The 14,494-nt window shown below is 45.0% G+C and overlaps 1 protein-coding gene across 1 annotated transcript in view; it reads left to right on the top strand.

Annotated features, from left to right (window-relative positions):
• The window catches only part of LOC146893897 (sodium/glucose cotransporter 1), a 53,162-nt gene that overhangs the window by 11,194 nt on the left and 27,474 nt on the right, over positions 1-14,494 (top strand). Inside the window, exons 2-5 of the mRNA XM_087909122.1 lie at positions 1,648-1,719; positions 8,175-8,279; positions 9,312-9,371; positions 10,490-10,594. Coding sequence (XP_087765248.1) covers positions 1,648-1,719; positions 8,175-8,279; positions 9,312-9,371; positions 10,490-10,594 — 342 coding nt within the window. The remainder of the gene's footprint in view (positions 1-1,647; positions 1,720-8,174; positions 8,280-9,311; positions 9,372-10,489; positions 10,595-14,494) is intronic.

Here is a 14,494-nt window from a genome sequence, read left to right as displayed (position 1 = left end):
ACTGGTGAGTAAACATCTGGGTTTGGAATGATTGTAATTCTAGGTGCCGATATCTGATCTTGTCATTGTTGGCACTTGTTCTGTTCCTTGGTTTCTAACTTCAGAATTGGCTCCAGAGTGATTGCCCCCAGTTAATTTCTAGAGCCTAAATTTTTAGTATTTATTTCTAACTCAGTGGCAGCTGCCTTCTCTGCTCCTTGGGTCTGTTTGCCACCTTGCTATTCCCAGGAAGACCACCACCGAGTCTTCAGAGTATGGCTGTGGGAGAAAGGGCACTGCCAGGAGTCTGGAAAGACTTGAGTGTTCTCGTTGCTACTTCCTGACACCCAAAGATACTCACAACATCTTCTCTGATTGACGGGATGCATAAAGGCCATACTTCCCAAAGGTTTCCAATCCCTGCTGTGCAGTCTGCTCATCTATAAGGGTGTACCTGTTGCACACACGTTTGCTGCAGGAATGATGTCAGAGGTTAATTTCTTTAGACCACTGATAAGAGCAAAGCCACTATCAGTCATTAACAGTGTCTGGAAAGGAGGCAGTGACAGAGAAGGGGGGTGGGGACCTAGAAGCCAGGCCAATGGCACTGAGCCAAAGGCTGGGCTGGGAATGACTGCAGATGGAGCGGTGCCAATTTCAAAGGAGCTGAGAAAGTCTGCTCCTCATGTTTTGGAGATAGATGCTATTACTCAGGTCCCAAACCTTCAGTAACTCCCCATTTCTGAGAAAAAAGACTGTGCTTTTGGCCCGACATTTGAGAGCCGTGATTCTGTCTCCCTTTTCACCCTGTCCACATTCATTTGTCTCAGCCAGGCTCCACAGCCAGCATTGTTTGCCCACACTGTGTGCCGCACTACCTCAACCCTACTCTGCTTCTCCTGAAGTCTGAAGTTTCCCCATCCCCTCTCTGTTCCCCCTCCCCAGATTAACAAAACCCCACCTTTCCTTCAAGACTTGGGAAAGCACTGCCTCTGTGTGAAGCATTTCTTGCCATCAGGACTTCCTTCCTGCCCTCTCAACTCAGTCACAAAATTTGGAAACTAACGACCCTATCGAGCGCCTATGTGTATTCAGAGAGTAAAGAGTTGAATTGAGCTTGAACATCTTGTCTTTTAAGTAGGACTAAGTGTTAACCCTTTAGGTTCTTATGACATTTTAATTTTTTCTTAACAGCTTTATTGAGATATAATTTACATACCCGTTAGTACTACTTAAAGGTAGAATATTTCATTACACTTTGGTGTGCACATAAAAAAGATACAAAAACATCCACTCCCCCTGTTTAACATACAAACAAAACAAGGGAACAGGTCCAGGAGTGGTGACTTGCTCAAAGTCACATGGTAGGCTACCTGCAGAGCTTCAGTTTCCCTGTCCATCAAACGTGAGCGAGCATCTGTGAGCTCCTTCCTGTGAATGCGCTGAGGCTGTGGCGGGAAGGGGGCGGCAGATAGGCGTAAAAAGTGCTTTAGAGAGTGGAATGGGCACAAGAACACGCCCGTGGAAGGGGGGCAGGAAGATAGGTGTGAAAAGTGCTTCAGAGAGTGGACTGGACACAAGGACACGCCCGTGGGAAGGGGTACATCCTTCCGTTGGCAGCGTTGCTCTTCTACTTTCCTGTTAAAGGTTTGACCCTCTCTCCCTCAGGCAATGTTCTCCACTAACCGCGGGACAGTTGGAGGCTTCTTCCTGGCAGGCCGAAGTATGGTGTGGTGGCCGGTAAGTTTCTCTGAAAAAAAAAATTACTTTTTTTTTATCTTTCCTTTTTTAATATTTACTTTTTGAAATTATGATACAATCATATCATCCCCCAGGTACCCAGGGCAGTAGCACCAGCAAGGCTCGTACCTTTGTTAGAAACACGTTTTTTTCTAGTCCTAACCAAGACTTACTGAATCAGAAACTCTGGAGTGTGTCCCAGCAATTCGTATTAATTAACACTCAGATGATTCAAATGAAACCTACCAGATTTATCAAGACATAGGATGATATATTTAGTAGATATGGGATGGTCAGTTAGATCTGAATTGCAAACAATCAGTACACTTGCAGTATGAGTGTATGGCAACCATTGGGTAGAGCCTACTTACACAACAGCATTCCACAGCTACCTGAAACGCAGAGGAGATTGCACATTGACCCGGGACAGCCCACGTCTGAGCACGGCTATGTCTAGCAGGATCCAGCAAATAGAGAGGAGGCCTCGGGAACCTCAGTGTCCCCCTTGAGGGGACAAGGATGCAGGAAACAGAGAGCAGTGCCAGATACTGGGTATTCTGAGCATGTCATGGCTCTTAACAAAGAAAGCAGTTCCCTGAAGTTAGCTGAGAACATTTTCCTTTGAGCTATGATGATCTTGTTCCTGAAAGGAACAACCTTGGTGTCTTTCAAGAAATCTGGCGTAGTCTGTAGAAACTTGCACTGGCAACAGCATTGTATGTCTTTCTTCAAAATGGCGCATCTTTTTAGGGAGAAGTGTCTCAGAGACTTCTCTCGCCTGCCACCTCACATCTACAATGCCTTCTTCTCTCTCTCCCTCCCTCTTTTCTTTTCTTTCTTTTTAATTTTATTTTATTAAAACCACCTGTCTTTTCTGTCTGTCTGTCTATCTGTCTGTCTGTCCACGTGTGTAGATATCTGCCACTGCTCTAAGCGTTGTTATGGATGTCTCATATACAGGCCTACAAAGCTCCTATCTCTGATAACTGGCTTCCCTGAGAACTGACCTCCAGACATTAGAAACCAGGCATGGCAGCTCACACCCATATCCTAGCACAGGAGAGGTGAGAGGCAGGGGGATCAGAAGGGCATGCACACCCTCACTTACAGGATTAACTTGGAGCTCACCTGGGCTATAAGAGACCTTGTCTTAAAGAATTAAAAGAGATAAAAAAAAAACCCAAAACTGTCTTTTTTCATTTTACATCCAATGCCAGTTCCCACTCCTTCCCCTCATCCTATTCCCTCCACCCCATCTTCATCCACTCCTCAGACAGGGCAAGGCACATTTCTTTGAGGAAGGACCAAGGCCCTCCCTACTATATCTAGACTGAGCAAGGTATCCCTTCAAAGAAAACGAGTTCCAAAAAGCCAGCACAAGCAGTAGGGATAAATCCTGGTCCCACTGCCAGTGGCCCCTCAGTCTGCCCCAGCCATACAATTGTCATCCCCATTCAGAGGGTCTAGTTTGGTCCTCTGCTGGTTCCTTCTCTGTTCGGCCAGAGTGGATGAGCTCCCATTAGCTCAGGTAACCTGTTTCAGTGGGTGTCACCATCATGGTCTTGACCTCTTTGCTCATGTTCTCACTCCTCCCACTCTTCTACTGGACTTTGGGAGCTCAGTCCAGTGCTCTGCTGTGGGTCTCTGCCTCTGCTTCCATCAATTGCTGGATGAAGGTTCTATGGTGGCATTTAAGATATTCATCAATAAGACTACAAGGCAAGGCCAATTCAGGCACCTTCTCCTTTATTGCTTAGGGTCTTAGCTGGGGTCGTCCTTGTGGATTCCTGGGAATTTCTCTAGTGCCAGGTTTCTTGCTAGCCCCATAATGGCTCCCTCAGTCAAGATATCTCTTTCCTTGCTCTCTGTCTCTGTCCTTCCCCCATCTTGACTATCCTGTTCCCTCTAGTCCTCCTCCCCCCATATTAATCCACACACCTATGAACACCTGATTTTTGACAAAGAAGCTAAAATTATACAATGGAAAAAAGAGAACATCTTAAACAAATGATGCTGGCATAACTGGATGTCAACATGTAGCAGAATGCACATAGATCCATATCTATCTATCCCCATGCACAAAATTCAATTCCAAATGAGTTAAAGACTTCATTATAAATCTGACCACACTGAACCTGATAGAAGAGAAAGTAAGAAGTAGTCTTCAATGCATGGGTACATAAGGCCATTACCTAAATATAATACCAGTAGCACAGACACTGACAGCAACAATAAATGGGACCTCCTAAAACTGAGAAACTTCTGTAAAGCAAAGGACACAGTCAATAAGACAAAAAGGCAACCTACTGAATGGGAAAAGATCTTCCCCAACCCCACATCAGACAGAGGACTGATCTCCAGAATATATAAAGAGTTCAAGAAATTAGACATCAAAATTCCAAATAATCCAATTTTAAAATGGGGTACAGATCCCCCTTTTCTTTTTGAGACAAGATCTTATGTAGCCCAGGCTGGCCTCAGACTTGCTATTTAGCCATGGCTGAACTTGATCATCTATCCCTCTACCTCTACTTACAAATAATGAGATTATAGGGTACACTGCACCACACCTGTCTGGCAAAGAGGGATTCTTATTCCTGGTTTAGAGTAGAGGAAATTGAAGCTTAAAGCATTAGAGCAGCTGAGTTCAGGTCCTGTATTTTGCTGTCAAGGGCAGGATTAGAAGCAGGTCAGAGAGCGCCCACTGTGCCCAGAAGGAGGAGGAGTGATTCAGGGTCCTGGGTGTGCACAGGCTGCTGCTGTCCTTTGGTCAGTGTGTAGGGAGAGCTCCTGCAGAGCTGCAGCTGGTTTGATTCTAGAGTTAGCACCTCGCTTTAATCTGTCTTCTGTGACTGCTGCCTTTTTGTCTCTGGTACCTTCTGTTAGAAATATGTGAATCTTGATAGGCAGTGGCGGCATAGGCCTTTAATCCCAGCACTCAGGAGGCAGAGGCAGGTGGATCTCTGTGAGTTCAAGGCCAGCTTGGTCTACAAGAGCAAGTTTCAGGACAGGCTCCAAAGCTACACAGAGAAACCCTGTCTTGGAAAAATAAATAAATAAATAAATAAAAAAGAAATAAGTGAATCTTGTCTGCCTGTGTTTTCTAAAGGTTCAAAGCCTATGCCAAACGAGTGTTCATTAACTAGAATTTGCATTTGGCCTTGTCGCTTTGGGGCACTTAGAAGGGAGGTCTGGGGATATGGAAGTTAACTTGCTAAAGGTGTAAGCTGGATAACAACAGAAATGTCCTTTGCTAAGCTCTGGAGAGCCAGTGCTCCAGAGGCTGTCTCTACTCCAGCTGGGAGCTAGACACCATCCTGGGAGCACCACTGTGTCTTCTATCCACAGACCCATGTGAACCCACACTGATACACAACATCAGTGTGGGTTTAGAATTATCTTTTTCCTTGGTGATGTAGTTCCGTTTTCATTTGTAAACAGCATGGTTGAGTGTACTCTCCTCCAAGCTCTGATGCCAGGTCAGCTGGGAGTCAGATGTCTTTTTTCTACTTCTCATACAGAATGCAATTGTAGTCAGCAGTCAGTGACCTTTGCCACTTTGTTTAGTTAAATAACAGTGGTGCCTGTGTATGAATTTGATCCGGTGCACAAGCCATGCATGTATGTGGAAATCACAGGACAACTTGTGCACAGCTTAGAGTAGGTTTTTTTCCTCCCACCAATCAGATTCTGGGCGTTGAACTCAGGTTGTTAAATGTGGCAGCCAGGTCCCTTACCTGATGAACTGTCTCCCAGCTCTTGGTGACATTTTTACACAGCACCAATACTGAACTTACCTGTCTGCTTTGTTCTCAGTCTTCAGGCTCTGTCAGCGAGTCTGAGAGAGCGCTGGAGGGTTTAAAGACCGTATTCTGATAATTATATTCATAAATCATTGTAAAAAATTAGAAAAGTATAAAAAGTAAAAATAAATAAATATATGCTCTGTGTTTTCTCTTCCAAACATAATTGTGCCAGAACATGAATCTATATTCGTTAATTTATCTATATACATGCACATATACATGCACTTAAATATTTTGAGGATCATGTAGGCTATGTTAGGTGAAGCTATCATTCGTGTTATTTTGAAGCACGGTCTCTTGTGCCCTCGCTGGCTTCAGTCAATGTGTGACTGCACTCCTGCAGCTCCTGTCCTCACTCTGAGTGCTGGGGTCCAGGAGTGCTGCACTAGACCTGTCTCCATTTTGATTTATTAAGACAGGTTTCTGACATAGCTTAACTGATCTGGTTGGCACTCACTATGTTGACTAGGGTGGTCTGGAATTTGTGGTAATCCTCCCGAAGTCTGGTATTGTAGGCATTGCTATCATTTTTTTTTCATGACCATGTCCCATGTTACAGCAAAATTTTCAAAGCTATCATTTAATTTAATGACTTCGTAGTATTCCATCATTAGTATGAATCTTAATTTATCAAATAATTTTCCAATCTTAATTTATCAAATAATTTTCCTTCCTATAGTTGAGCATTTTAGTTGGAAACACGTTTTTCTCTGTTCTAAGCAGCACAGCCGTAAATGTCCCAAGGAAGCCTCATTGTCTGTGTCTCTCATAATGTTCTTAAGGCAGAGTTAAAAAACTAGAGCATCCATAACCAAGCTAATTGGAATGGTAGAGCGGAAGGAGTTGCGGTTTCATTTCTAAACTAGAAGTTCACAAATATAGCTCTGCTTGTCAACAGCAAATGTTATCATTGAAAAGGCTTTATCTGTCTGAGCATCACCTGCAGCACTAGGCAGAAGGCTCGCTGGGTGCTTGCCTTTCAAGTGTGCTAGCTAATTTTATGTTAACTTGACACAAGCTAAAGTTATCTGAAAGGGGGAACTTCAGTTGAGAAAATACCTCTGGCTGTAAGGCATTTTCTTATTAATAGTTGGTGGTGGGAGGACCCAGTTCATTATGGGTGGTGCCATCCCTGGCCAGTGATCACAGGTTCTATAAGGAAGCAGGCTCAGCAAACCACGATGAGCAAGCCAGTCAGCAGAATTCCTCCATGGGCTCTCATCAGCTCCTACCTCCAGGTTTCTGCCATGTTTTGAGTTTGTGTCCCAACTTCCCTCAGTGACGAACCATGATGCTGAAGTGTGAGCCAAATAACACTTCCCACCCTCCCCCAACATGCTTTTGGTCATGGTGTTTCATCACAGCAACAGTAACCCTAACTAGGACAGCAGGCATGAGGACCTGCGCTCAGATCTCCAGCCCCCATGCCAAATCTAACACAATAGTTCACTCCTGTAGACCCAACACTAGGGATGGGGTAGAGGGTAGAGACAGTGATCCTGGAGGTCCCTGGCTAGACTGCCTAAGCATGTGATCTCCTTCTGGACACTCTTTTTTTTTTCCCCACAAGAGACAGTATGTCACTACACAGTCAGGCTGGCTTGGAACTTGCTATGCAGCCTGAGGTAGTTTGGCAGCATCTACTCCTGTGAATGCCCGCTCTCACGCCACCCTGCCCTGTCCAGCACACTCCAGCCACTCTGGTCTTTTCAGGGCTGTATTCATTCCCACTTGGAACGTGGGTGCTGGGGGCTGAACTTGGGTCCTCTGCAAGTTGCTGAGCCATCTCTCCAGGCCCCGGTTGCTATTTTCTCGGTTCCCATGCACAGCCCCCTTTCAGTCTCATCCTCCTGTCCCATATCTTGGGGATTTAGTGTACACCCTCTTAATCTGCTTTCTAAATTGTTGTCAGATATATATATATATATATATATATATATATATGTGTGTGTGTGTGTGTGTGTGTGTGTGTGTGTGTGTGTGTGTGTTCCTGAAAAGTGCAGTGGTTTTTGATTATTCCTGAGACACCTCCAGGACCTTTGTAGAAGAAAAATGGCAATATGGTGTGGATTTAGAGACTAGTTATCATTAATAGTGTCTTGTGTTACTTCTGAGCACATAAAAATCCCAAAATTTCATGTCAGGAAACCACACAGAAGCCACCAGCTTTACACTCTTTCTCAACAAGGAGTCTGGGGTCAGTGGTCTCTAAATGATTGCCTTTAAGGACATCGTCTGCACTCACTGAGAGCCTGTGTCAGACAGGCCCCAGTCACCTGGTCTGACAGGATGTGGAGGTGAAAGGCAGCCTTGCTTCTGAGCAGACAGTCCCAGGAGACTCAGAGGCACCCTGGTGGACTGGGGGATTTCCCATGGCCTCCTCACAGTTAAGTCAGGTCAAAAATGACCGACAGATATGGATGTCGATGTGACCTGCTGCTCTTTCAAGCCTCTCTTTGTGTTTTGTTATATCCCAAGTCCCCATGCCTGCTGCGGGACCTTGTCCTACAGATTTCAACATAGTCAAGACCCCAGCAGGCCTCTGATTGCTCAAGCGCCTTTGTTTGGCGGGCATGTCTCTTCTTCCGTTGTCTCAGCCAGGGTGTCCTACTCACCTAACTGTATTTATTTATTACTTTTTGTTTCCAGATCGGAGCCTCTCTCTTTGCCAGTAACATTGGAAGTGGTCACTTTGTGGGGCTGGCAGGGACAGGAGCAGCCTCAGGCATCGCCATGGGTGGCTTTGAATGGAACGTGAGTAACACCTGAGCCTCTGTGTCCTAGAGGTAGAAGGAGCTGGCCCTCAGTTCCATTTTCATTGCTGTGATGAAATGTTGGAGACAGTTAACTTTATAAAGTAAAGATAATTCTTCAGTCAATAGGGTTGAAGGCTAAGGCTTAAACAGCATGGTACAGGCTCTTGTGAGGCTCCCTCTGGACTGTGGAGCCTCAATGTGGTTGGCAAATGATTGAAGACATCATCCACTCAGAAAGATAGGTTAGATAGATCCAAAACTGACTTTGTAAAAATCCCCCCTTGGGAATAGCTGAGGAGTCCCTTTAGAATTACCTCAGTCACTTCTGAACAGTGCTCTCAAGGACGCAAGGATGTCCCAGTGTGCTCTGCCATCTCATAAAGTGCCACCACCTTTCTACACTAAGGACTAAGCTTCCTGTATGTGATTATAGCAGAGTCTTAGCAGGCAGCCAGCTCAGTCTGTGTTCAGGATCTTGAGATGTATGGGATCCTCAGAAGCACCTGGGTGCAGTTGGGTTTGACTCCAGGAGTTTTCACATGAGAGGCCCGCTTGCTATGACAGTCGCAGGAGCCCCTTTTCCCTTGGTCCTCAAAGACAAGGCCTCCTCTAGCCAAGTTAGGGATTGGGAAACGTTACTGGTCTACCTCCTTCCTTCTTCCCACCCTCCCTCTCTTTCCTTTCATCTCCCTCTCTCCCTCCTGCCCTTCTTTTTTCCTTCTCTCCTTTCTTTCCCTTCTTCTCTAAGTGGTATTTTATTCCTTATATACCAGGGAAGAGATGAAAGAGAACTCAGAACTCTAGCTGGGAGTCCAGGCTGGTTGATGGGCAGCATCCTGGGTTCTCTCCCAATGTTGCTCACATGCTTTTGCCATAGACCAAGCCAGTAGCAAAGTCTATCCTAGCCCCTTAGGAAGGACGGGATAGAGAGATAGAGGTGGGAATTTTCTATAGCAGTTCAGCATCTCTTGAGAGAAGCAGAGATGTGGAAGTTTCTCCTGATCTGAGTTAACTCTTGTTTTGGTTACAGGCCTTGATCTTTGTGGTCGTGCTGGGCTGGGTGTTTGTTCCCATTTACATCAAGGCTGGGGTAAGTAACCGCTCCATCATCCAACTTTGTCCTCTTGGAGGCCACAGGGGACTTTATGGCATAAATGACAGAGAATTGTCCAGGTCTACCTTCAGTCCTAGGTTTTAAAATAGCTCCTGATTGCATGCAGGGGCATCAGACAGTCCCTCTGGCTCTTTTCAGTCCAGGTTTGTTACTCTTCCATCTAGGAAGGTCCCTGGGTGGCCTTACTTTATTCAGAGGTCCCTGAAGCATCCTCCACCACTTTCTCTGAGCATGTGCATCCTCCACCACTTTCTCTGAGCATGTTCTTATGATACACTGCTGTGAGTTCGTTACTTCCTCCACTAGAAGGGAATCAGATTGAGAAAAAGAACTATGCCCCTTCTTCATTTATGCACAACATCACCTCCTGTTTTAGGGCCTGTGGCTGACCAGACATAGCTTCATCATCACCTCTTCAGTGACAAATGTAAGCACCTCCTCCATGGGAGCTAGAGGTGATACAGGACAAAGTCTGCAGACTGTACTTTTTGAAGGCTCACAGATTGCTAGTGACAAGCTGGTCCCAGAAGACAACAGGCTAAGGGCATAGGGAGCAAAACAGGAAGTGTGGCTGGATTTGCAGAAGGGAACAAGCGGAATGTTTGGGAAGGTCTGCAATTGCAATCCTTTGTACTGCCTGTGTAGAACAAGGTGACAGTCACATTAGAATTACTTCTCTGGGGCATTGGCAAGAGGCGGCCATTGTCTTATATAGTAGATGCACTATATAGAAAACAAAACACATACAGACACAGGCAGGGAGACAGACACACACTACACATATGTGCATTTGCATGCACCTTCTTCAGGGCAAGCATCTGCCTCCTTGGTTACGTCCTTGTGTGTATGAGAGAACATGTGTTCATTGGCTGCTTTTCATATTTTTCAGCTGAATGCTAGGGCCTACCTACTTCTACTGGATAGAGTATGTGGAGCTGAATAAGCAAATGGCATCTGACTGTTTTGTAGACTTCCTGGGCTAACAAGGGGTATGAATCCCTGACCACTCCTGAAGCTCTGACACCAGGACAGACCCCATTCATCTGCTTGCCCTGGGCTCTCTGTTCACTTCGGCTCCATTTCATCCCATGCAGGTGGTGACCATGCCAGAGTACCTGCGGAAGCGGTTTGGAGGCAAGCGGATCCAGATCTACCTTTCCGTTCTGTCCTTGTTGCTTTACATTTTTACCAAGATCTCAGTGAGTGCACTGCCAGCCAGGGCAGGGTAGGATGGGATGGGGGAGGGAGGCTGGCCATTGTCTCATCTTCTCACTATCCCAAGATCTCAGTGAGTACATTTTCAAGGGCCTGTGGGATGGGATTGGGGAGGGAGCTGGCCATTGCTTCACCTTCTTCCTATCCCCAAAAGCAACCATACATTCCTATGGACTTTGCGCATTAGCCTTCTTGCTCCTTAGGGGAAAGTCCTGTTTTCTGCATCAGTGAGCCAGTAGAGCTCAATGGGTTTTCTTGTTCTCCTCTGTGGTGTAAGATGAAAATGTATCAGGCTCGTGAAAGTGCAGCAAAAGTTGCTCTAACGAGAAAATTAGAAGAAGGTTGAGAAGTCACACCAGCTGTCAATCTACCCCAGGGAATATATCCAAAGGAAATGGAAGCAGTGTGTAAAAGAAATACCAAACTCCCAGGTTTACTGAAGCCTAATTTACAGTAGTCAAGGTATAGAGTCGACCAAAGTGCTCGTTAGCAAGTATAGGTGGAAACTCCACTCTCTCTCTCTCTCTCTCTCTCTCTCTCTCTCTCTCTCTCTCTCAAACACACACACTCATGCACACACACACACATGTGCACGTACACACACGCACACACACACACACACACATACACACACCACTGTTCAGTCTTAGAAGGAAATCTCAGCATTTGACGATTTGGGTGAACATGGAGGCCGTTATGTTAAATGAAATAAGCCAAGTGCAGAAAGATAAATGCTCAAGATCTCATTTATATGTGGGGTTTAAAAAATTAAACTTATAGAAATAGATTTTTAAAATGTTTCTTTTTAATTTAAAATTTATTTGTATGAGTGTTTCGCATTTCTGATGTTCCCTTATACCACCCTCTCCATGTGTCAGTTTGTGTGTGTGTGTGTGTGCATGAGTGTGTGTGTGTGTGTGTGCATGAGTGTGTGTGTGTGTGTGTGTGTGTGTGTGTGCACTCTTGGTGCCCCATCATTTGATACCCTTGAACTGGAGTTAAAGGTAGCTGTGAACTGCCATGTGGGTGCATTTGTATCTATGTGTGGATATGCACATGTGAATATGTGTGTGTGAATATGTGTGTGTGTGTGAATATGTGTGTGTGAATCCATGTGCCAGAAGAAGGCAATGTATCCTCTCGAGTGTGAGCCGCTCGAAGTGGGTGCTGGGAACTAAACCCAGGTCCTCTGGAAGAGCAGCATATGCTCTTAACCACTGAACCATCCCTCCAGCTCTTCCGTATACACAATGAAAAATTAAAAGGATCATTAAAAATCTCCATGCAATATATTTTGATCATATTCTCCCCAACTCATCCCAGATCTTCCTCACCTCCCTAAAAACCCAATTTCTTCTTCTTTCTCCTTCTCAAAAAAGGAAAAAAATCCCAACATCAAAACAAACAAACAAACAAACAAACAAAAAGATAAAAAAAAATACCAAACCAAAGAACAAGAAAAGAATACACAAAAACCTGGAGTCTGCTTTGTGTTGACCAATGACCCCTGAGCATGAGGCCTGTCCTGGAGAGGGGTCCATGTACCCGTGACACTCCACCAGAGAGAATCAGTTTCCCTCTCCCTGTAGGTATCAATAGTAAATAACTTCTTGATCAGAGGTGGGACTTTACATCCACTTTCCCTTCTAACTGCTGGGATTTCGTCCAGCTTGGACTTGTCCAGGTCTCGCTCATGCGGTCACAGTCTCTGTGCACCAGCCCCATTACCTCTGGATGCTTCTCTTTCCTCAGAGTCATCCCCCACCTCTGGCTCTTAAGTCTTCACTCCCCTCTTCTGCATAGATCCTGAGCCTTGAGCAGAGGGCTGGATAAAGACATCTCATTCAGGGCCAAGTGCTTCAGAGTCTCCCACTCTCTGCACGTTGTCCTGCTGTGGGTCTCTGTGTCAATTCCAGCTCCTCAAGAAGCTCTGAGGAGGGTTGGGATCTGCACCAATCTGGATCCCAGCAAACGTTCTCTGCACACAAACTATGGCATCGTTGTCGTGCATGATAAACTACTGCAGACTGCTTGACTTTAGCAATCGCTGCCACTCTTGGTTGATTTATTTCCTTCTCACTTTTTTCAGCAGTCTTATAAATCAAATCCAAGAGTTCATAGCATTTGCTTTCAGTTCTCAGCACACACACCTTTAACTTTTGGAACCAATACCTTTATGCTTTTACAACATGTAATAAAAACTTAAAAAATAACATAAAAATAACAAGAAATAACATAATTTAAAAACGCAGATACCTCAATGCTTGGTATACCCAAAATTTCTTGATCATCTAAACATGTTTTCATAGGGGTAGTACACATCTAACTGATTGTTCTGCAAAGAAAATATTTTTAAAGTTTAGCATACCACATTTATTCCTCTCACACATTATTCTCTGGTCTGGTCTACATACAAAGACTTAAAATTTGGATTGTTTGTCTCCTTGTTCTGTGAACAAGGATACAGGATACAGACACACAGCTGTCCAGTGCACACATATGTGCACACACAGCTGGGATACAGACACACAGCTGTCCAGTGCACACATATGTGCACACACAGCTGGGATACAGACACACAGCTGTCCAGCTCTAGGCTCAAAGCTTGCAGGCTCACAATTCTGCCCTGTGTTCAGGTGAGATGAAGCCAGAGAATGACGGAAAAGGGTAGAGTGTCTCATCCTGTGTCCTAAGCAGATGGACATTCACAGATGGACAAACTGCACAGAGAGGGGAAGGCCTCTGCGAGGCTCAACGGGAGCAGAACTGGAATAAGTAGTAGGTTTCCTAACACCAAATCTTTTATCCTATGTTCTCTTTGTTGTATGAATCTTACAATCCTCTGTGGAGATCAGGTCAAAATTCAAACCTCAGGGGAAATGAAGAGATTTTATAATGCACGCTGTACCCGAAGGCTGAAAGAAGGCTCTGGGAGGACTAAGCATCTGCTTCAGAGTGGGTGTGTGATGACGGTGAAGGAAGGGTGTGTACGCAGAAAAAAGAAATTTAAATTTGGTTGGCTTTAGGTTCACTTTGTATCATATAATGACATTTTAAAGAAAATTATAGCTACACCTGTCGGGAGCCTGATGTTCAGGAACACAGGGCTCATAGATACAGAGTTACTTTTCAAACCACAGTGGTAAGGATTTATATTAAACAAAGATATGCGTGTGTGTGTGTGTACATGTGTGTGCATGCACAGATGGTTTGTGAGGGTCATATCAAGACAGGGAACACAGTTAAGGACCTGCCAGGAGGAATTTGGAGGGATGTTGAGATTTAGTAGGTGTGTCATTGGTAGAAGAGGAAGACAGGGAATTGCAGGTACAGGTTAGCGACTAGGAGCCTCAGTTGTGGCTGTCACCTTGTGATCACATCTCTTTGTCACTCCGTGGATTTTAATGGTTCACTTGAACACCTGCCGCATCAATCTGCAAGAGGCATTTTGTTCTGCGAGATTTCCTGACATGGTGTATCTCAATCAAATACGTCCAATCAGTTGAGATAAAGCTTCAGATTTTATGAATCACTTACAGCTGGATGTCCTGGTTTCTATTTCCCAGAGCTGTTATCACAGAACATGACTGCAATAAACTTTTAACAGTAACCCCGGCTGCACATTTCGGGTCTCTGGGTAGAGATAAAAGCTTTTGCGCTTACTTAATGTTTGATGCTTATGACCTGGACTGGTCACTTTGACAAACAGCAAGAGAATTTTGAGTAATGAGGCTTCTCCATCTGAAACCCAGGGAGGACTCACTGGGTGCTCAGAGATATCTTGGTTAGGATCAGAAAGGGCAGGAAACACACACTCAGGAAAACACACACACACACACACACACACACACACATACACAGTCCCAGGGCTGGGCAGGTATGGT

This window comes from Myodes glareolus, chromosome 8 (assembly GCF_982192425.1).
Source record: "Myodes glareolus chromosome 8, mMyoGla1.1, whole genome shotgun sequence".
Taxonomy (NCBI): Eukaryota; Metazoa; Chordata; class Mammalia; order Rodentia; family Cricetidae; genus Myodes; species Myodes glareolus.
This window is presented reverse-complemented; position numbering and strand designations above follow the sequence as displayed.